The 24,055-nt window shown below is 42.5% G+C and overlaps 1 protein-coding gene across 1 annotated transcript; it reads left to right on the top strand.

The window, feature by feature from the left end:
- Positions 1 to 2,224: 2,224 nt before the first annotated feature.
- On the top strand, positions 2,225 to 13,996 carry LOC100700533 (protein NLRC3; the record flags this gene model as incomplete). The annotated part of the gene is made up of 8 exons (XM_025904604.1): positions 2,225 to 2,280; positions 2,504 to 2,602; positions 3,459 to 3,566; positions 5,575 to 5,709; positions 8,356 to 8,597; positions 8,702 to 10,490; positions 13,480 to 13,653; positions 13,840 to 13,996. Coding segments are annotated over 8 exons (2,640 nt in total), but the record flags the coding sequence as incomplete, so codon positions are not given.
- Positions 13,997 to 24,055: the final 10,059 nt, after the last annotated feature.

The following is a 24,055-nucleotide window of genomic DNA, read 5'->3' as shown; positions in this document are numbered from 1 at the left end:
TATTAAGACATCTATCGTCTGATAACGATATAAATCACAAAAATGTAACATTTTCTGTAAATTCTGTGAATCTTGGCTCGACTTGCGTGAAGTGTTTCCAGCTGGGCGTCGCGTACCTGGAGTCGAGTGTTTTAACTGATGCATGAAACGATACATTTTTAGACATAAGTTGTAACGGCCGCTGTTTTCTTTGTATTTATTACACAGCGTGCTGCGGGGAAAAGCCTGTTCTAACGTTTGAGTCTAAGGTTTATTTTTTAGCACCTGGCGGCTCTTTTTTGCTTCTCATCCGTAAATACTCTGCATCTTTCACGTGATTCAGTTTATTTTTATTTGAAAAGTCGCAACAGGATCTTGAGCTTTATTGTGAAAGGTTTATGTGGAAAATAAACAAGCGGACACGCCGTGGTGTTACCGTTGTTGTTGCTAACGACAGCGCATAAAAACAAGCGCTTGTCCGTCTGTAGTGTGGTTATATTAAATATAGAGAAAGAGAGAAATTAAGAAATTAATATAGCCACTACAGTGACCATCAAAATAATGAAAAAATATTGCCGTAAACAGTTTATTTTGCGACACCACGAAACAAACGATAGCGTAAAATGAAACGATAGACGTTTTTATATCGTCATAAGATATATATCGTTATATCGAACAGCCCTAGTTGGGACTGTGTTTCTTTGCTGTGGTAAATCCCAGGACCAGAAACATGTGAGGTTCAGGTCTGAGATCCACAATCATGTCTGTTAGATTTTATCAGGATCTGAGAGCTACAATCAGATTTAACTGAAATAACTGTTCAGTTTGTTCACACAGACATCTCACACACAAGAATCCAAAATGTGCTGCTGATATTTTATTTCTGTGTCAGGGAACAGAGAGCTGCTGAACATGCTGTCATGTTGGTATCTGGAGAAAGACCTGATTCAGGGATGAGTGGAGTGTTTCCCCTGCTGGGATCTTTGTTCTGTGGGCCCAATGAAAGAGAGGAACTTTGAATCATATAAAACTATTGCTGCAGTCCAGAATAACATTGTCACAGCATATTTTAATGGGTTTCTCCAGCATATTTAAAACACCTCAGTTGTCCACAGATATCCTGCTCAACCACAGCTGACAGCCAACAAGCAGATTCTTACTGTTGAACACTGGGCAGCTCTTCTGTGTTTAATGTTTTTGCTGTAGGTTAGAGATGCGGAGCCACCAGTGAAGCTGCTCTATCGGCTCTCCTGCAGCCTTTATTATTACAGTGCAAGTGGATGCACAGATGTAGTAAGAACTGAATTAAACCTGATGGCTTCTGTCTGATTAAAAATCCTTTGTTATGAATATTGGATCTGCTTCAACAGGAAGTAGTTATGACAACAACACAAAGGTTGTTGGGTTTGATATTCAGACTGACTTCATTAGACCAAACATATTAAATTAGTGAAAACATGAACAGATAATTAGAAATCAGTTATCAGTTAGAAATAAATATGAAATAAATCAAACATTGATTAATTTTCAAACTATCATTACTTTTATTTAGTGTATTTCTATGTAATAATACCAAACAACATTTACTGGTTTCTGTTTGTACACAGACATGGTTTCAGTCAAAGCACAGATGTTTGTCTCTGTGTCCAGCTGTTTGACCTCAGCTGTCCCTGTGATACACTCATTTCTAACTGTGTCTCTCCTAATGAAAATCTGACCATCTTTAACTCTGCCGCCTGCAGCTTTTTTAGAGGAGAGGCAGTACTGAACAAGGAGCAGTAACACCTAAATATCTCCTCGCATTTAAATTAAAACTACACAGTAAGAAAAACCAGCCAGCATGAGGAAATAAAAACAACTGTTGTTGTGAAAGTCTGTCCCTCCACCTTCCTGTCATTTTTGTCCACATTAACACACAGACAAAAACTGTCACTTCTCATTTTTCTTATTACCAGTGAATCAGTGTGTCAGTGAATGCATCGTGTGTGCTTCAGGCTCCATCTAGTGGACTGATAGTAGAGCAGCTGATGGCAGCTTCCTCTGCCTCACACTGCTGTCTGACTGCATCAGCTGACACTGAGATGAAGCAGGAAAGAAGCAGCTGATATTTGGACAGCACACATGATGGAAAGGAGGATTTCAGTTGATGTGCACATGAATGATTTGTGTTTCCTCTGCAGGTAGAAAGTGTGTGTGAGCTGAATTGAGCAGCATGGATCAGTGTGAGGACAGAGAGGAGGGAGTCCCTCCCTCTAAAAGCACTCTGTGTGGGGAACATGAGAGCCAGACCAAAGCTCAGAGGTGAGATGACCATCTCTAACTGTCCATGACTCTTCTCCATGTCACAGCTCAGCACTCACTAATTCACACTGAAAGTTCTAATGAAGACATGTTGGAGAAAATATAATGTATTTACAGATACTGTGTTAATCTTACGTTTTTTTGTGTGGAAATTGCTGGTCTCAAGAAAGAGCAGCGAAAAGCTTCTTTGGATGATAGATAAAAATGATTTTCTGTCTTTCAGAACCAATCAGAGTCAGAACATTTACAAACCACAGCCCCACTATGTGTCTCTGAGCAGTAATCGGTCCAAGGATGAACCACTCTTCTTTGCTCCCAACATGTAAGCTGTGAAGGTGTCTTTTAGCGGTGAAAAGATTTTAAAAGTGGCGTTGAAGTTGACTGTTACTGTTAGATTTGTATTGTGATTGTCATTTATGCTTAGAAATATCTACTCATATATTCTTAGAGTTTTTTAATTAGGTGTAGATTGGTAGAGGTTTGATCCTTAATAGTCTGCAAGCTTTGTGTGCATTCCAGAGCTCTCTGACTTTCACACCCACATTTTAGGAGCATTCGAGAGGTCGTACCTTGTCTTATTGTTTTATGGTAGGATAAACTGTTTTAGGCTAAGTGCCTTTTGTTTAGATGGACGGCTCTGGGGAGTCTTCCTGGGATCACAGTTTGACCCCCACACACATATACACACACACACACACACACACACGGTATTCTTTGTTCACATGTATACCTATGTAAAGAGGTCATATGTTAATGAACCTATGCATATTCATGTAACCACAATAAAAGAGCAGTGTTACGGGAGAGCGGACGAGAGCAACTGGGGTCAAGCGAAGGAACGGCGCCTGTCCGGTTCTCTCCCGTGCACGTGAAACATAAAGAATGTTGCCTACTCGTGTCTTGCTTGCTGTGTAATTACATTGCCTTCAACGTTCCAGCGAATAGGTTCAAGCTACAAACCTATCAGTTACTTAAACATGTTAAAATATAGTGTGTACAAAATATTTCTATGCACAAAACCAAAACTGTTATGGGTAACATTCTCATTGATTTTGATCTCTCTCGGCTGACAGCCAGTGTAGCTAGGATTGTGCATTTGAACTGGGAGAGGTTAGAAAACATAACTATTGGTGATATTTTGCAAACTGTACTTTAATCTCTTTCTTTCTGTCTGTCAGAACCAATCAGGGTCAAAACCTCCAGAAGATTTACAAACCACAGCCCCACTGTGTGTCTTTGAGCAGTAATCAGTCCAAGGACGATCCACTCTTCTTTGCTCCAAACATGTAAGCTGTGTCTTTCAGTATCAGTGTCGTGTGCGCAACTCAAGTCTCTGGCAATTAGCTTCAGTTGTTAGCTTCAGACTGCAGATGAACCTGTGAACAGTCTTGACGCATGCTCGATCATCCAGTTAAATAAATCCCCCAAAGTTTATTCTGTTCATCTTGACGTAGCGTTTTCATTGGGAAAAACGTTTTTTCAGTCTCAGCTGACTGCAGGTTTCCCCAACCTTCTAAACAGCACATTTGCACAATAACTGAAACCACTGAATGAACAATGGGCTGTGAGGTCAATTTATGATCATTAGTATGCAAATTGTCATGACCATTGATCAATAACCCTATGCAACTCGCCGGGGCAGTCCCATGAGTTTATACACATTTATGAACTTCATCAATTGTTATCCTGGGAACACGTGTGTGACTCTCTTAAAGAAAAGCCGTTACATCTACTTATACATGGTTATAATGTACTTTAGATAACAGATAGCAGAGGAGCTGCAACATGAAGATGACAGATAGAAAGACACTGAAATATATTCCTTCAGCTGAGTGTTGCATAGCTTTAATTTCAGTGTTAGATTATTATCCAAGTTATACATCAGTTTCATTATGTGATACTATTGTACCAGCTGCTGATGAGCTTTAAGGTTAAGTTGGAGTAGTTTTGTTGAAGTGTGGAGCACTAATGCTGTACTTTGAGTTAAAATTTGTTTTGAAAAAAGTGATTTGTTGCTGTATAAATTGAATTGAATTGAATTGAATTCCAGTGAAAACACCACCCAGATTACCTTTATGCTTGGACTGTGTCTCTTTATATAATATGCTTGTAATACTGCCACTGCCAGTACCTTGTTTCACTAGATTCACAGTTCTCAGTAGAGCTGGGCGATATGACCCAAAATTCATATCTCGATATTTTTTAGCTGGATGGCGATATAAGATATATATCTCGATATTTTTTTAAAGCCATAAAGTAAGAACAAAAAGAGTTCTTAGTCAAAGCTGTGTCCCAGATGTCACACAGGCACTTTTATTAACATGCAGCATAGATGTACGTGAATTATGAGCATTTATTAAATAATGATGCTCTATAAATAAAAGAAAACTATGTTGTTTTGTGCTTAACAAAGAGCAAATTGTGCAGTCAAAATATAAACTAACAGACGCTGAGCATAATAACAAAGACAGATTTCACAGCTGCTCTGTTCCCAACTTCTGCTGCGTGACTGACAGCCTGGAGTTTGAAATCCGCTTCGTAACCATGTCTCTGAACAGGTGCCATTTATGGTCCTTATACACACACAGTACGGTAATATTACGTTGAAGCACAGTACGTATTACTCCGCGAGGCTCCTCGGTAGCCGTAATGCTCCGACAATCCATCAAGCGGTGCAGCTCCGTAGCTTAGCAAAGTCGAACTAAAACATTTTTTGACAGATTGCTGAGCGCTGTGTACCACATAAAATCGGTTCGCGGTCATCAAGCACAACCAGAATTCACACAAAAGGCGCGCAGTCAACTTTTGAGAAGATGAAAGGATTTCAGGCCGTGCATGGCGTTAGCGTGGCTAGCTCGTTAGCGTGGCTAGCTTGTTAACACGTTGACGCCGTCCAGCCCCACGCACGGGGCGATGCGCAGTAACTTATTAACGGACGCGAGGTCGAGTAACGTTGCGTAAAGACAAAAATGGACGAAAGAGAGGCAAACTTGCGGCTCCGCAACTATAATTATAACGTAACAGACTATATCGATATAAAGGATATTGTCACATCTTATATCTCGTATAAAAATATATCGATATTTTTAAAAAACTCGATATATCGCCCAGCTCTAGTTCTCAGCATCGGTCATCAGTGGCAGCAACTCATTGTAAAAGGATGGTTCAGCATATGTTTCTACATTGTCAGAAATATGATAATCACAAGTTTTCAGAATGCAATTGTGAGGCAATATCACCCAAATCTAATATGAATGGTGATTATAACTGACTTATTTTGTTTGTGTCTTGCAGAACCGATCCAAGCTTCTGGTACCATCTCCTTCATCCTCCTCACAACCTGCAGAACATTTACAAACCACAGCCCCACTGTGTGTCTCTGAGCAGTAATCGGTCCAAGGACGATCCACTCTTCTTTGCTCCAAACATGTAAGCTGTGACTAAGTTGTGAAGGTGACTTTCATGCTTTCAGTGTTAGTTTTAATGAGTTTGTGAACAAGTGCAGCTTATAGTGGGGGGAATAATTATTTGATATCCTGCTGAATTTGTTTGTTTGCTCACTTCCACAGAAATGAACGGTCTCAATTTTTATGGTAGTTTAATTTTAATGGAGAAGACAGGATAGCTACAAAACCAAACACATTATATAAATGTTAATAAACTGATTTGCGTGTTATCAAGTGAAATAAATATTTGATCTCCCAACAAAACATGACTTCATACTTCACTGAGAAGTAGGGCTGGCTTTCAGTTATTGAATTTCCGATTAATGTTGATTTTATCTTGAAAAACATGATATAAATTCATTAATTCCTGAATCAATTTTTAAATATAAAAGTATTTTGCCAGAAAACCCAGAATCTCAGGTTAAACTATCAAACAGCAAAAACAGTAAATGAGAGCAGGATTGCACACAAAAACATAAACACAGAGCGCGCACCCGACACATCAAAATCTCTGAGATGCCACATACACAGACATGCTGCTGAAAGCCAACATCTTACAGATGCTGAAGCTGCAGGTTTTTCTCTCCAACCAAACTTCACTGCAGCAAAAGAAGCTCCAAACTATGCTATACATTTGATAAATGCCGTCATTAATTCCCTCTTACTTTTGCTGTTTTGGTTCCAATAAAATCAAACTTCCTGCACAGCTCTCTCTCTCTGTGTACTTAAGAATGGTTTCCCACCTCCAGTCTCTGTTTTCTTCATTATGCTCTTGCTTACTACCCACCAGTTTACTGTTGTTTACAGTGCTGTTTAAAAAACCCCCAGCACTGTTAAAAAAAAAAAATCCGATAGGAAAGCCTAATTTCTGCTGTTCAACACCGAAGAAATGTATACAAATTATGCCACGTTGCTTAAGTCTTAGCTGTGTAATCAAACCTCTGTAACTTTCCTCTGCTTCACTTCAGCAGCATCAGGTAATGTTCAGATCTTGATTCATGGTGTTCTTCTGTTTTTGTTCTACTGCAGAATATTTTTAAGGTCATCTGCTATAAAAAGCCAGGCCAGGAAAATCTGCTTCATGTTTTTCTGTGTTTTATCCTCAGTGACTTTGACACAAAGGCCTCTGCTGTGATGCTCACACCTCTGATAAAGTTTCACAAGTGTTAGCTGTCTTATCTTGGATATAAAAATATGGATATTGTGATGGCAGATTTCTTTCTCATGTATTAATCACATATTTTAATCATATCACTTCAGTATAGCAAGAGCACTCCTGTCACATAGTTGTATGCATGTGAGTCCCAGTGAGGCCATTGTAATGGGAGACATTAAACATCCTTATGTGACTGCTAAGCAGAAAACAAGGTCATAATTCTCCCTGTGAGGGAGGGTGTTTTAAGGATGGGGCTGATGAGCCCCCCCACTGGGGTGGTTCTCTCCACATTGCAATGTGTTAATTAAACCACTTCAAGTCGAGCGTTTCATTTTACGCTATCGTTTGTTTCGTGGTGTCGCAAAATAAACTGTTTACGGCAATATTTTTTCATTATTTTGATGGTCACTGTAGTGGCTATATTAATTTCTCTTTCTCTTATATTTACTATAACCACACTACAGACGGACAAGTGCCTGTTTTTATGCGCTGTCGTTAGCAACAACGACGGTAAAACCACGGCGTGTCTGCTTGTTTATTTTCCACATAAACCTTTCACAGTAAAGCTGAAGATCCTGTTGAGACTTTTCAAAATAAACTGAATCACGTGAAAGATGCAGAGTATTTACGGATGAGAAGTAAAAAAGAGCCGTCAGGTGCTAAAAAATAAACCTTAGACTCAAACGTTAGAACAGGCTTTTCCCCGCAGCACGCCGTGTAATAAATACTCACAAAGAAAACGGCGGCCGTTACAACCTATGTCTAAAAATGTATCGTTTCATGCATCAGTTAAAACACTGGACTCCAGGTACGCGACGCCCAGCTGGAAACACTTCACACAAGTCGAGCTGCCCGACATTCACAGAATTTACAGAAAATGTTACATTTTTGTGATTTATATCGTTATCGGACAATAGATGTCTTAATATCGGGATATGAGATTTTGGTCATATCGCACAGCCCTAATCAGAATTATATTTCTGATCACTAAACCACGCTAATCTGCACACTGACTGGAAAACATTGATGGATATAAGCAGCGCCCTCTGATGGAAGACTTTTACTGTGAAGTCTTTGCAGGAAGTTTGTATTCATAACAAACTGCAGGTACAGAGTTTAATAAGACAGGCAGACAGGAAAAGCAGCTCATTAGTGTTGATGAAATCAAAGAAGCATCACTTTGTTTGCAGTCTGAACGCTGCCTTCAAACAAAAGTATCTCCACTTTACTCTGTGACCATCAAAACTTCTGCACCATCTTTTAGATGGATGGATAGATAACTCTTTATTGTCATTGCACAGTCATACATAGTACAATAGTACAATGAAATTGGAAAACTGTCCCACGTCAGCACTACATGCAACAGAACACGACACAGTGACTTAAGTACTAATTAAATTTGGTAATTTTAAATTTGGATATTTTTATCAACAGTCAGTAAATGATTTTAGTGATGATGAAATGTGTCCACAGAGGGAGGAAGAGGAAGAGGAGTGGTGTTTGTGAGGAGGAGCAGCTGTCCTGCTGTGCTTTGTGTCAGGACGTCCTGAAGGATCCAGTCTGTACCAGCTGTGGACACTGGTTCTGCAGACAGTGCATCTGCTCATACTGGGACCAGTCTGCTTCATCAGGAGCCTCCTCCTGTCCCCAGTGTGGAGAAAGATCCAGAACCAGAGCTGGACTGCAGACAGCCAGTCAGAGCAGCTGTGTACAAAGTAAGACTGAACATCTGTCTGCTGATGGACTCATTTCTGAAAACTGGACTTCTTGTTGTTGTTCAGACATTGAAGAGTTTTCTTTCTGTTTTTCTTTCTTTCAGCAGATGTTGGTCTGCAGGAGGTTTTAGATGAACATAAGATCAGTCTGAGGAGGAGATGTGAACGTGTGACTGAAGGAAGTGATGAAACAGGAAGTAGAACCCTCCTCAACAGGATCTACACTGAGCTCTACATCACAGAGGGACAGAGTGAAGAGGTTCATACCCAACATGAGGTGAGGCAGCTGGAGACAGCTTCCAAGATGGACGCCCTCCATGACGCTCCAATCAGGTGCCAGGACATCTTTAAAGCCTTACCTGACCAACAGAGACCCATCAGAGTGGTTCTGACCAACGGCGTGGCTGGTGTTGGAAAAACCTTCTCAGTGCAGAAGTTCACTCTGGACTGGGCAGAGGGCTTGGAGAACCAACATGTCAGTGTGGTGGTTCTGCTTTCATTCAGGGAGCTGAACCTGATCAGAGATGAGCAGTACAGTCTTCTGGAGCTGCTCCATGTTTTCCATCCAACATTACAGAAGGTCACAGCAGAGAAGCTGGCTGTCTCTCAGCTTTTGTTCATCTTTGACGGCCTGGATGAAAGCAGACTTTCATTGGATTTCACCAACAGGAAGCTGCTGTCTGATGTCACACAGAAGTCATCAGTCAGCCAGCTGCTGACAAACCTCATCCAGGGGAATCTGCTTCCCTCGGCTCTCGTCTGGATAACTTCCCGACCTGCAGCAGCCAATCAGATCCCTCCTACATGTGTTGACAGGCTAACAGAAGTACGAGGCTTCACTGACGCCCAGAAGGAGGAGTACTTCAGGAGGAGATTCAGTGATGAAGAGCTGTCCAGCAGAATCATCTCCCACATGAAGACATCCAGGAGCCTCCACATCATGTGTAGCATCCCAGTCTTCTGCTGGATCACTGCTACAGTTCTGGAGCACATGTTGACTACAGAGCAGAGAGGAGAGCTGCCCAAGACCCTGACTGACATGTACTCACACTTCCTGCTGGTTCAGACAAAGAGGAAGAAGAACAAGTACCATGAGGGACATGAGACGAGTCCACAGGAGCTGACGGAGGCTGACAGGGAAGTTCTTCTGAAGCTGGGGAGGCTGGCGTTTGAACATCTGGAGAAAGGAAACATCATGTTCTACCAAGAAGACCTGGAGCAGTGTGGTCTGGATGTGACAGAGGCCTCGGTGTACTCAGGAGTTTGTACAGAGATCTTCAAAAGAGAGTGTGTGATCTTCCAGAAACCAGTCTACTGCTTTGTTCATCTGAGCATTCAGGAGTTTCTGGCTGCTGTCTACATGTTCCACTGTCACACCAACAGGAAGACAGAGGTGCTGAAGAAGTTCCTGGGACAAACTTATTGGAAATCATCTCTGGATGATTTCCTGAGCAGAGCCATGTATAAATCCCTCCAGAGTAAAAATGGCCACCTGGACCTGTTTGTTCGCTTCCTTCATGGCCTCTGTCTGGAGTCCAACCAGACACTCTTAGGAGGTCTGCTGGGTCAGACAGAGAACAGTCCAGGAACCATCCAGAGAATCATCAACAACCTGAAGAAGATGAACAGTCATGAAATCTCTCCTGACAGAAGCATCAACATCTTCCACTGTCTGATGGAGATGAACGACCTCTCATTACATCAGGAGATCCAAAAGTTCCTGAAGTCAGAGAAAAGGTCAAAGGACCTCACTATGATCCAGTGCTCAGCTCTGGCCTTCATGCTGCAGATGTCAGAGGAGGTTCTGGATGAGTTTGACCTGCAGAAGTACAACACATCAGAGCGGGGACGACAGAGACTGATTCCAGCTGTGAGGAACTGCAGGAAGGCTCGGTGAGTCCAGATGTGATTATTAACATCATTGATTAGTGTAGATTAGTAGTTTAGTTCTTCAGATATACAAAGTACTAAACGACTCTCATTAGTTTGAGTTTCTCAGATAAAATGATATTTTTTGTTGATTAAATGTGTGTGTGAACTTAGCCTGATCCTGCATTGGTAGTTGTACGTTGTGTTGTAGACTAGGGCTGGGTATCGTCACTGATTTCTAGAATCAATTCGTTTCCGATTCACAAGGTCCCGAATCGATTCGATCCACGATTTGATTCAATTAAATTCGATTTGAATCTGGGAAATTTTGACAGTCAGAAATATTATAATTCAGATCAGTACATTTACATATTTTTGTATCTATAAAAAGGAAGCTGACACACGCAAGACTTTTTCAAAGGTGTGAGCGTCACAGCAGATGCCTTTGTGTCAAAGTAGCTGAAGATAAAACACAGAAAAACATGAAGGTGATTTTCCTGGCTGGGATTTTATAAAAATATTCTGCAGTACATCAAAAACGAAAGAAAACCATTAATCAACATATGAACGTTACCTCTGACGTTACAGCGGTTTTATTAGAGACACGGCTGAGCGTTTTGCATTTTGCATAATTTTAAAAAGTTTAAATTTGTTCAGTATTGAACGGCAGAAATTAGGTTTTCTTTTCGGAAGTATGTAAAACGGAAAAAAAAAAAAACAGCGTCCGACAGCGCTGTAAACAACGGTAGAGTTGTGCGTAACAAACAAGCAGAAAGAAAACAGATTTTTAGACGGGAAACTGTTCTTGAAGTACAGAGAGAGAGAGAGAGAGAGAGAGCTGTGCATCGTGGTGGAAGCAAAACAGTAAAAGTCAGAGTGATTTCATGACGATGTTTATGTGAAGCGTAGTTTGGATCTTCTTTTGCTGCTGGTTCAGTCAATATTGTTTGGAGAGAGATCAAACTAACAGCTTTAGAATCAGCGCAAAAAGGGCGTGAACACAAAGCGCGGACGCGCCAAAACATCAGAATCAGCGAGCTGTCGGCTTTCAGCACTGACCGTACTGCAAAAACTCAAAATCTTACCAAGAGTATTTGTCTTATTTCTAGTCAAAATCATCTCATTACACTTAAAATAAGACAGAATCAGCTAAAGGGCAACATTTCAGTAAGCTAAAGGAACTTGTTTCAAGACCATAAATCTTAAAACTAGAAAAAAAACTAGACAATTTTCACTTGTTTCATTGGCAGATTTTTTTACTTAATACAAGATATTTTAGCTTGACTTGGACTGAACATGTGTCAGATATGTGAGCTAACGCTGATGTCACAGCAGCTCATGGATTCACTCTCATTCCTGCTGCTGTTCCTAATGACGAATGTCTGACTTCATGTCCTCATTAATCACAGAGCTGATTGTTCAGTGTTTAGTTGCTGCTGCTGAAATGTCGTCTCTATTTTCTGCTGATGGAAGTCACTGCTGTGTTTCTGGCTGCTGTTTACATCCCTGAGCTAACGTCCTGGCAAATGTCATGATGTCATCAGTGCTGTATAGACGGTGGGAGGTTCATGTTGTAACCACAAAGTGTTTGTGTCTGTACGCTGCAGCCTTCCACACCATCCTTTATTGTACAGACTCAGCAGCAGCTCCATAGATCCCAAATCCAAGAGTGGAGAACAGACTTGAAGTGTGTCACATCCATGCAGTCACAGCTGTTTCCACCATGTTTCCACTGATATTAATCCTGTTCAATGACACGTTTCATATCAGTGAATATGTTCTTTAGGACGTCCACTGACATGTTTAAGTGTCCTGCTGGAAATCACTCAAATCATCCATGAAATCCATGAAAAATCCTTTTAGTGTTTCTAACTTCACCCTCTGTCCTCTCTCTCTCTCTCTCTCCATCCTCCTCACTGCTTCTTTCACTGATAATCACACAAACATCGTATTCAGCTACAAAATAACACAATAATATCATCTGATGATCATTATTATAAGAGCAGGATCCATATTTGATATCAGAGTAACACAGTGCTCGGTTATGTGCAGTCATCATCAGTGACTGTGGGTCAAACAGAAGCTCTCTGATTGGTTGCTGACCTTGGTCACCTGTCCACTCTCACCTGTTTGTGTTTGCTCTCTCTTTGCTGTCTCCATCCTCTCTCTCCTTTCTCTCCCTCTCTGTCTTTGTACCGTCACTCAGGTCCAATGGAAACAGTGACATTTACAAACCAATCAAAGACAAACTGATCCATGTCAGGTTAGAACAATATTCAAAGTGAATACAGGCTGCTGCTGGACACAGACAGGTAACATCATTTTGACTTGCTGTCACCTGGATCTGGACTCATAAACACTGAAGCCCTGAACAGGAATACAAATCATTTTCTGCCAACTAGCGACACACCAGCAGATAATGGCTCAGAAAGCTAAAATGAGCCAATCATTTCTGTGTTTAGTTCCCCTGAAATCAGATCTGATATCAGCAGCTCTGAGTTCATTCATCATTATTGTCCAGTGATGAGATTTCTGCTCCGTTTGGTAACAGTCAGCAGGTTTTTCCTGCGTGTGGACGTGAACAGTCGTACCTGACAGCAGGTAGCAAACAGAGATCATCTTTCCAGCTGGAACTCTTCACTGAGCTGAACTCATTCAAAATGTTCCGGAGTCAAAACAGGAAACAGTCCAAATGTGTGTCTTCACTCTGACTCTGGATCAGATCTCAGTGACAGACTGTGGACATTATGGAAGCCTAAATGTGACACCATCTTCCTCCTTCATCTGCAGATTAAAGCCAAACAAAGATTCTCATTAAAAGTCTGCAGGTCTGAGAGAGACTCAATCGTGTCATGTCAAACACAGTAAGAGGAGCTGAAGCACAGATGTGAAGAGCAGATGTTCATCAGATTATGACCTCACTCTGTTTTGTCTTCATATACATTCAGTCTGTGTTTATAATGCAGATTTTCTGCTTTTATAATAACACATTTTATATTTTCTATCATCACAGACTGACTGAGTGTTGGCTCTCAGAGTCTCACTGTGAAGTTGTGGCCTCAGCTCTGAAGTCCAACCCCTCGCATCTGACAGAGCTGGACATGAGTGAGAACAACCTGCAGGATTCAGGGATGAAGCTTCTGTGTGCTGGACTGGAGAGTCCAAACTGTCGACTGGAGACTCTGAGGTGAGTTCACTGACTGCAGCTGTTGTTGTTTTTCTATATTTCAGATCTTTGATGTTTGAAACTTTCTTTAGTTCCTAAATGTTCAGGATGTGTCAGAAGACAAATGTGAAGAAGTTTGAGTGCTTTCAGAAATGTTGTGTCTTTCCAAACCACTGAACAACAGTTTATTCTTTTGGCTCCAAATAGAAGTGACAGACTTGAGCAGGGTTCATTTAAAGGCTGACAGAAGTGGAGTGGTGACGGGGAGATGTTTGACAGGACAGTTTTTCAGCCTCCACAGGTTCATGTTGTGCTCCATCAGTCAGTGAAGATGAAGTCAGTGCTGATGAGGCTGTAGAGTGTGTGAGGGATGTGAATGAGGATGATGAAGATCTGATGATAGCAGATAAAAACAGGCTGCAGAGACTTTGAGCTTGTGTGGAAACAGAGAGAGAGAAAAGAAGGACATGAATGTCAAAGCTGCTGATGGTATCAGAAGCTGACCAGTCCCAGTGTTTCCATGGAGCCCAGTCTAACACTTATTTATACTGTCACGGGCTGCGACGGCTGGCGCTGCGGGCTCCAGCAGGTATCGAGACCTCTGGCAAAGATGAAGCTGGTTGAGACAGCACAGGGCTCATAGCCGGCTTGTGATGCTGCGGCTGGGGTTGTGCGGAGCAGTCAGTCTGTTCCAGCCCAGGTAAACAGTCCTCACTTAGCAGACTGAGCTCCTCTGAACATCCAGCAGAGGATCGAGGGGGCTGGGCTGTAGACTGAGTAACTAGCTGGGCAGCTGGCTGAGCCACGGCTAAAGGCTGGGCAGCTGGCCATGTTAGCGATAGATCAGGTGACGGTGCTAGAGACAGAGCTACTGACTGTAGTGATATTTGTTGAGGAAGTTGAGCAGGTGCCTGAGCGGCTAACCGAGCTGCAGGTGCCTGATGGTGGAGTGAATGGTTGCACAGCAACAGCAATTGGTTGAGCAGAGAGAGAAGCAGTCAGTAGGGTGGCAGCAGCAGACAGTGAGGCTGAGGGTGGTGTGGAGGCCTCAGGCAGAGGCGGTACTAATTGCAGCTGCACAGGGCGCACGGCCGGCCCGGGATGCTGCGGCTGGGGCTGTGCAGTGCCGGCAGTCAGTTTGGGTAAAGGCAGCGAGATACAATCTTTAGCAACACTCTCTATCTCCTCAATCTTTTCTACCCTTTTCTTTCTTTCTTCCCCTCCATTTCCACCGTCACAGGGAAAGACTTTAACACACTAATGGAATTCATTTGACTCCCAGCAGCATTCAGAGCTGCTGGGGTGGGTAGTGGAGTGGAGGCTGCTGTAGGTAGGTGAGGTAGATGATTGAACTGAAGACCACTTAGCTATAGACTTGGGCGGCTGCCTGAGTTACAGGCTTGGCGGTCTCACAGTCCCTAAGTAAACAAACAGATGAAGTGGAAAATGAAAAATTGTCCTTGTGACTCACCACAGCCGGCTGTTGTGAAGTCCGGGAATCCAGCTGCGGTGAAGAGCGCCGGCGGCGCGAGCATCGCTTCTTTGACGATGCCGGGGCCGGCATGTCAGGCTGCGGTTCCATCAGCTGGTCGGGCTGGAAAGCAGACTACCACGATCGGGTAGAGAGAGTCTATTAGACGAGCGTAATCTGCTGCAGCTGGTCTAAGGAGGACGAGCGGCAGGTGTGGCTGTCTCTAGTGCAGAAACACTTCCGGGTTCGCAGTCTCCTCAGCGAACCAAAACATCCGGAAGCTCACACGGAGAAACACAAAACACCACACGGAAAATATAAATATAAACATAAACTAAAATACATGAGCCCTGGGTCCCTAGACCCAGGCCATGACATATACACTAACGTACAGAAGTGAATGGGAAAATGAATTAATAGTTTCAAATGTAGTTCTCAGTTCATTTACAGAGTTTAAAACAGTTCATGAGGAAATGAGAAATGTTCAAAACAGCGACTGAGAAGAAATCTGCTTCACAAAGTTGGATCCAATTCCAATAGTTTGTGATGCACTTGAACACAGCGTGAGCAGTTCACTGCCTAACCCCACAGCGACTGTCAGTCTGGACTTCTCTTTTTACTTGTTGGCTGTCAGTGAGATGTCAGAGCAATCAGAGACTGTGGATCTGTGTATGAAGTATAATTCACGTGCAGTTGTAGAATGAATGGATTAACCTTAACCTGAGAAACATGGTACGCCCCGGCTCTGCTAGGCAACAGGGGAGGTAACATGAATGAGCCCAGAGACAGGAAGGTGTTACGGGTTCAAAATATTGGGGATGGATACAGGAGGAAAACCAAAATAACAACACTGGTCCGGCCGGGTCAAGTCAAACGATGATTTTAATGCACACGTGTGGGAGATGGGACACTGTACGCAGACAGCACACAACAATAGTTTTTATGAACATCAGGGTATTAGAACGCCCCTCATGTGTAAAGTAGGTACAATACAATCAATGTTGACAACTTTTAACACACTGAAAGAACATCTTCTTCTTCCCGAGGCCAGATCCTTCCCAGTAATCTTCTAACTCTGCTTATCCCCTGGAACAAACAGTCTCTCCTGCAAGCATAATCAAACAGCTACAAGGCTTTGCAAACTGTTTTCTAAATATTTGAACTCTCCCCTACACATGAGTTTAACTACTGCTTGTGTGTGTGCGTGTGTGCCTCGACCTCAGCATTCACTCTGTCTATAAGGACAGAGGCCAACCCTTCATAACCTGCAATAACCTCACTGAAACCACATATGTAATATGTTGAATAAATGTTCTAATCAAATGCCACTATTCAAAGCTTAATAAAAAGAATATACATGAATAAAGGATAATGATGAATAACATGGTATATGTGTTTTGTAAGCGTGTTCTTTCTATAGCTCAAGATCCTTAACACAAAAGTTTCCGACCCTCCACCAGTTGATCGAGCCCCCCTTATTGGCAAGCACAAAAATAAAATGCATGTATATGAAAATAATTATCACTGCACCTGTAATAGAAAATGTTAATATGGGATTATGACGATACCTGTAATAGGAGTTGTAACATAAGGCCGACAGCCCAAAGAAACACTTTACTGAACTAACGATTAATGATGATGACTAAATAAAATAATGATTAACTATTGCAAATGCACCCTCCTTAAAGTGTAACAAAAGATACAACTGAATAAAAGATCATAAAGAATAACATGCCATAAGTGCTTCGTAAGCGTGTGCGGCCTTCTACGCTCTGAGTCACTTCCCTCAATAGATCAGCCAGACATCCCGCTGACTGTAGCTTTTAACCCTTACTAGCTTGAGCACAACTCCATAATAAGCACCAGGCGGCAATATGTATAAAGATGATCCAGGTTACACCTGTAATGAAAGATTGTATGATTATACTAACACCTGTAAATAGAAGATTAACATGAGGTTATAACAATCACTGTCATCCAAACTTTAATGTAATGTCAATAGATTCAATAAATGCTTTAATGCAATGCTTATTATATGATTCTGATGCAATGATAAAATAACAGTAAAATATCTCTTCTCAAAGGTCAGATAAAAAAGAAAAACAAAAGGTTTATTACCACAACTGAAAAGCGTTACTGAAACAACTCACTAGGCAATGAGGTGATTTAAACAAACAAAAAAACGTATCTATAGAGATTGACATACCACGTGACTTTCTCGCATTGCTTTGTGGGTACCCGTGGCACCAAAATCAACAAACTGCATCAAGCGCTAGCTTTTCCAGCACTGGTAATCATTGATTCTGCGGTTTTAGTCCCTACTTGCATTTTATTTGCCCCCAAAACAGTTCTGTACAATACGATCATACAGAGTAGAATAAGGACGTTAGCGTGCTGCCCAACTTTCATCACGCAGCAAATAAACTTCAGATCCCTGCAACAAGCCCAGGTCGAGTTTACTTTGGTGATTTGGACTATTCCATTTCACAGCTGTTGTTTTTTTTCTTTTATCTCCTGTACAGGCCAACGCAATCTATTTGTCATTTCAGGTTGTAGTGTTACACAACATTATAAGATCTAATAGAAATAAAATGAGTGTTTCGTAATTCATTCAATTTATTGTCTTTATTTATAACTGTCATTATTGTTTCATTATATTATAGACTCTTACAAGAAAGAGACAACATTGTATTCCATTATTATTAGCTGCTTCGGTGAAAAACAAATCAACAATGCAAAGAAAACCCAAACATTTCAAAACAACAACACTTGGGCACATATATGCGGGACGTTTCGTGGCTGTTTTGATCGCACTCTCTCTTAACCGATCAGATCTGGCTGTGGTAGCAGCTTTAAACTCGGTCTGACCCAGGTTGATAGAGGTGCCCAGTCTGGATCCATTCCAGCATTTTGTAGGCTGGAGTTCCTACAAAACACAACAAACATTAGCCCACAAAGCCACAGTGAACAAAGCAGCATAGCGCAACGAATTCAATTCAAATCAATATAAGACTTATTTGTAACCTACATCAACAATGATGTTATGATAAATTACGTAATAACTACAACAGAAGACTGACCTTTGTGGAAATGCTTGGAGTAGACTAACATGTGAGCTGGAGTGTTCTGGAACGTTATATTTGGTCTTCGAATGGCTGCAATCCAGGCCATCCCTCGGCTCGTTGTTACTTCTGAAACATGGCTTGAACAATTCCCCTTCCACGACGTAATCCGATAACAACCGATCTCTTTACCCGTCGGCTTCCCGTGGCTGTCATGTGACCGGCTATTGCAGTTAATAATACAACAGCTTCTTGCCATTCTTTGTGTTTCTTTTTATCGCTGTGTAACTGTTTTCATATGAAAGCCTGCGTGCGCTAGTACCGCTTGCCACTCGTTCCCACAATCCTTTGCGGTTTTACCCCTGAACATTTTCAATCTCTATTCAAATAACACAAGAACACTAATAGACCACTAATCATCTCACAGGCAGCAACTCAAAAACAAACGTTCAAAACGCAGCAGTACAAAGGCAGAGGCTGGAGGGCTAGTCTACACCAGGGGTCTCAAACTTGCGGGCCATTTGCGGCCCACGTCACCTCTACTTGCGGCCTGCATATAATAATTTTTTAAATTATTATATAAAAAACGATTTAATACGACGGCAGAGTGTTACAGGCATGGCCCTTTAAGACTGCAGCCTCGTGGGCGGTGTAGTCCTTGCTGCAGGCAGAACGTGTGGTACCGCCCCTCCCGCTGTGTGTGTGTGAGCGTGAGGGAGGGAGAAAAAGGGGAAAAGTGCGAGGTGCTACCGAGCAGAAACGGGAGCTGGAAGCATGTAAATATAATAATAACCACTGCAGCCCAAAAGGGTGCCTGACGAGCCCAGTAAGCTATTAAGATTCGACTGTACACAGTGTTCGTGTTTTCCTCCAAAACAATAAAGTTCTGCTGGAGCAGCCTTTCAACGCCTCTCTCTGTCTCTCGCTAGCAAAGCTGACCCAGACAGTAAAGCTAGCTCCCGGCTACGAGCCCGACATGGAACCCAAAGTATTATCCAGAGGTCTCCTTACCACCGTTCGGAGCCGCGGACCTGGCCGAGGTAACAAGAGAGTGCAAACATGTTGAGGGCTGTGTTAGCTCAGTGACAGATTTATTTGGAAAGAAAACAGTTTTTAACTTGCAGTCGAAAACTAACGTGTACGCTTATGCCTGCATTTTTATTTTGTTAAATACAAACAAAATTAAAGCTGCAAGCAGCGTTATAAGGGCCCTCGCACCCCAGCACGTCGAGCCACGCCCAACACCTAAAACCAGCACGTCCGATCTGATGTCACATTGATGGAATTCCTGCATTTAACCACCAGCTAACATTTCATCTCATTCAATCATGATTATACTCGTCCCACTAGGTGGCGCTCTAACCATTACTTACAAATGGCATAACAAACATTTCCGAGTTCGAGTCTCATCATGCCTGCGACCTTTGGGAGAGATTGGACATTGTGTTTTTGAGTGACAGCAGATTACTGCTTTTTGGCGAGTGATTGAAACTCCACGTGCCGCCATGACCACCCCGTTTCCCTGAACGTAAAAAGCTTCGCAATTTAACATCACAAAGGTCTTTAGATTCCACACACAGGAGATCGCGTAAATCTAATGAAATCCCTTGGAGGAGTTCGTCAAAGTATGAGGCCTGAAAAGAGGGGAAAATGTCGCCAAATTTACACATTAATTTTAAAATGGCTGACTTCCTGTTGGATTTGGGATATTGCTCCAAGAGACTTTTTTGTACATCTTGATATCTCCAATAAGCTTGCCAGGTTTCAAACTCATACATAAAACACAGAGCAGGGCTGTTGTTTTGAAATTTTGTAGGGGCGCTGTGGAGCCATTTTGCGCTGTTCAAGGAAAGGAACATATAAAAAGAAATCCCTCATCACATTAGAGGTGTGCGCCAAATTTCAAGACTTTTTAAACTTTTCAAGCCCCTCAAAAGCCACTTCATCTTTCATGGTGAACTGCGTTGCCACCAGGGTGCGCCGTTCAGTTTATAGTCACAATTTTCTCACTGAAGCATCAAGAGGGACTGATGGTGATATTCACCGCTTTTGAGGTGGCCACGATGAACCTGTGAAAATCAGTACAACAAAATGAAAGACATGACATTTCCTGGTGCCACTAGGTGGCGCTCTACGTATTCCTGACAATGGGCATATCAATCTGTTCAGGGCGGGTCTGACATCATCCCTGTAAAATCTGGTACTGATCACATTGGATTTCATTGAGTTACACTAATTTGTTTCTTCATGGCGAGACCTCAATGTTCGCCATGCTGCTGGGGTCACACCCTTCAGCAAAAACTCACAGTTTTCTCTGTAACCCAAGACCAACTCCTTAAGGCTTTCCTGGAGAAATTTGAGGCTGCAGATGTCACCCATTACAATACTGTACCCCAAAGTGTAAAACATGACATTTCCTGTTCCCACTAGGTGGCGCTGTACCTGATGTCAAATATGGCAGTTGAAATATGTTCAGGGGTGGAGCCTTATCATATGTGTCCACTTTGGTCAAGGTCGGACAATGTATGACAGAACGAGAGGCAATAAGATTTTCATGGCGAGTCATCGAAATTCGCCGTGGCGCCACGGCCTCACCGTATCCCGAAAACTCAAAAGCTCCGCAATTTAACATGGCCCAGGTGTGTAGTTGACACTGACCAAATATGAAGCTTGTACGATGAAATTCCAATGAGGAGTTCGCAAAAGTTCGAGGCATGGAAATGGCAAAATTAGAGCCAAAATGTCACCTTCACTTCCAAATGGCGGACTTCCTGTTGGGTTTGCGTCAATGGTCCCCCAGACTTTTTTGTTCGTCTTGGCATGATACACATGTGTGCCAGATTTCATACATGTAGCTCAAACGATGTGTTCGTAGGGCTGCATTTAACAAGGCATAGGTGGCGCTCTAGAGCCATTTCCCACTGCTCATAAGTAAAACCATTAAAATACAAAATTTTTCACCAGACCTGGCATGTGTGCAAAATTTCATGAGTTTTCGAGCATGTTAAAGCCCTCAAAAAGGCCCTTGTTTTGCCTGAATAATAATAATAAGAAGAAGAAGAAACGGAGCAGATACAATAGGGCCTTCGCACTCTCGGTGCTCGGGCCCTAATTAAAGCTGCAAGCAGCGATATGAGGGCCCTCGCACCCCCGGCGCATCGAGCCAAGCCCAACACCTAAAACCAGCGCTTCCGATCTGATGTCACATTGATGGAATTCATGCATTTAACCACCAGCTAAAATTTCATCTCCTTCAACCATTATTATAGTCGTCCCACTAGGTGGCGCTCTAACCATTACTGACAAATGGCATAACAAACATTTCCGAGCTCGAGTCTCATCACGCCTGCGACCTTTGGGAGAGATTGGACATTGTGTTTTTGAGTGACAGCAGATTACTGCTTTTTGGCGAGTGATTGAAACTCCACGTGCCGCCATGACCACCCCGTTTCCCTGAACGTAAAAAGCTTCGCAATTTAACATCACAAAGGTCTTTAGATTCCACACACAGGAGATCGCGTAAATCTAATGAAATCCCTTGGAGGAGTTCGTCAAAGTATGAGGCCTGAAAAGAGGGGAAAATGTCGCCAAATTTACACATTAATTTTAAAATGGCTGACTTCCTGTTGGATTTGGGATATTGCTCCAAGAGACTTTTTTGTACATCTTGATATCTCCAATAAGCTTGCCAGGTTTCAAACTCATACATAAAACACAGAGCAGGGGCTGTTGTTTTGAAATTTTGTAGGGGGCGCTGTGGAGCCATTTTGCGCTGTTCAAGGAAAAGGAACATATAAAAAGAAATCCCTCATCACATTAGAGGTGTGCGCCAAATTTCAAGACTTTTTAAACTTTTCAAGCCCCTCAAAAGCCACTTCATCTTTCATGGTGAACTGCGTTGCCACCAGGGTGCGCCGTTCAGTTTATAGTCACAATTTTCTCACTGAAGCATCAAGAGGGACTGATGGTGATATTCACCGCTTTTGAGGTGGCCACGATGAACCTGTGAAAATCAGTACAACAAAATGAAAGACATGACATTTCCTGGTGCCACTAGGTGGCGCTCTACGTATTCCTGACAATGGGCATATCAATCTGTTCAGGGCGGGTCTGACATCATCCCTGTAAAATCTGGTACTGATCACATTGGATTTCATTGAGTTACACTAATTTGTTTCTTCATGGCGAGACCTCAATGTTCGCCATGCTGCTGGGGTCACACCCTTCAGCAAAAACTCACAGTTTTCTCTGTAACCCAAGACCAACTCCTTAAGGCTTTCCTGGAGAAATTTGAGGCTGCAGATGTCACCCATTACAATACTGTACCCCAAAGTGTAAAACATGACATTTCCTGTTCCCACTAGGTGGCGCTGTACCTGATGTCAAATATGGCAGTTGAAATATGTTCAGGGGTGGAGCCTTATCATATGTGTCCACTTTGGTCAAGGTCGGACAATGTATGACAGAACGAGAGGCAATAAGATTTTCATGGCGAGTCATCGAAATTCGCCGTGGCGCCACGGCCTCACCGTATCCCGAAAACTCAAAAGCTCCGCAATTTAACATGGCCCAGGTGTGTAGTTGACACTGACCAAATATGAAGCTTGTACGATGAAATTCCAATGAGGAGTTCGCAAAAGTTCGAGGCATGGAAATGGCAAAATTAGAGCCAAAATGTCACCTTCACTTCCAAATGGCGGACTTCCTGTTGGGTTTGCGTCAATGGTCCCCCAGACTTTTTTGTTCGTCTTGGCATGATACACATGTGTGCCAGATTTCATACATGTAGCTCAAACGATGTGTTCGTAGGGCTGCATTTAACAAGGCATAGGTGGCGCTCTAGAGCCATTTCCCACTGCTCATAAGTAAAACCATTAAAATACAAAATTTTTCACCAGACCTGGCATGTGTGCAAAATTTCATGAGTTTTCGAGCATGTTAAAGCCCTCAAAAAGGCCCTTGTTTTGCCTGAATAATAATAATAAGAAGAAGAAGAAACGGAGCAGATACAATAGGGCCTTCGCACTCTCGGTGCTCGGGCCCTAATTAAAGCTGCAAGCAGCGATATGAGGGCCCTCGCACCCCCGGCGCATCGAGCCAAGCCCAACACCTAAACCAGCGCTTCGATCTGATGTCACATGATGGAATTCATGCAATTTACTAAAGGTGGCGCTCTAACCATTACTGACAAATGGCATAACAAACATTTCCGAGCTCGAGTCTCATCACGCCTGCGACCTTTGGGAGAGATTGGACATTGTGTTTTTGAGTGACAGCAGATTACTGCTTTTTGGCGAGTGATTGAAACTCCACGTGCCGCCATGACCACCCCGTTTCCCTGAACGTAAAAAGCTTCGCAATTTAACATCACAAAGGTCTTTAGATTCCACACACAGGAGATCGCGTAAATCTAATGAAATCCCTTGGAGGAGTTCGTCAAAGTATGAGGCCTGAAAAGAGGGGAAAATGTCGCCAAATTTACACATTAATTTTAAAATGGCTGACTTCCTGTTGGATTTGGGATATTGCTCCAAGAGACTTTTTGTACATCTTGATATCTCCAATAAGCTTGCCAGGTTTCAAACTCATACATAAAACACAGAGCAGGGGCTGTTGTTTTGAAATTTTGTAGGGGGCGCTGTGGAGCCATTTTGCGCTGTTCAAGGAAAAGGAACATATAAAAAGAAATCCCTCATCACATTAGAGGTGTGCGCCAAATTTCAAGACTTTTTAAACTTTTCAAGCCCCTCAAAAGCCACTTCATCTTTCATGGTGAACTGCGTTGCCACCAGGGTGCGCCGTTCAGTTTATAGTCACAATTTTCTCACTGAAGCATCAAGAGGGACTGATGGTGATATTCACCGCTTTTGAGGTGGCCACGATGAACCTG

This window comes from Oreochromis niloticus, unplaced genomic scaffold (genome assembly GCF_001858045.2).
Source record: "Oreochromis niloticus isolate F11D_XX unplaced genomic scaffold, O_niloticus_UMD_NMBU tig00002652_pilon, whole genome shotgun sequence".
Lineage (NCBI taxonomy): Eukaryota > Metazoa > Chordata > Actinopteri > Cichliformes > Cichlidae > Oreochromis > Oreochromis niloticus.
Note: the sequence above shows the minus strand (reverse complement) of the source record. Positions and strands in the feature narration are given on the sequence as shown.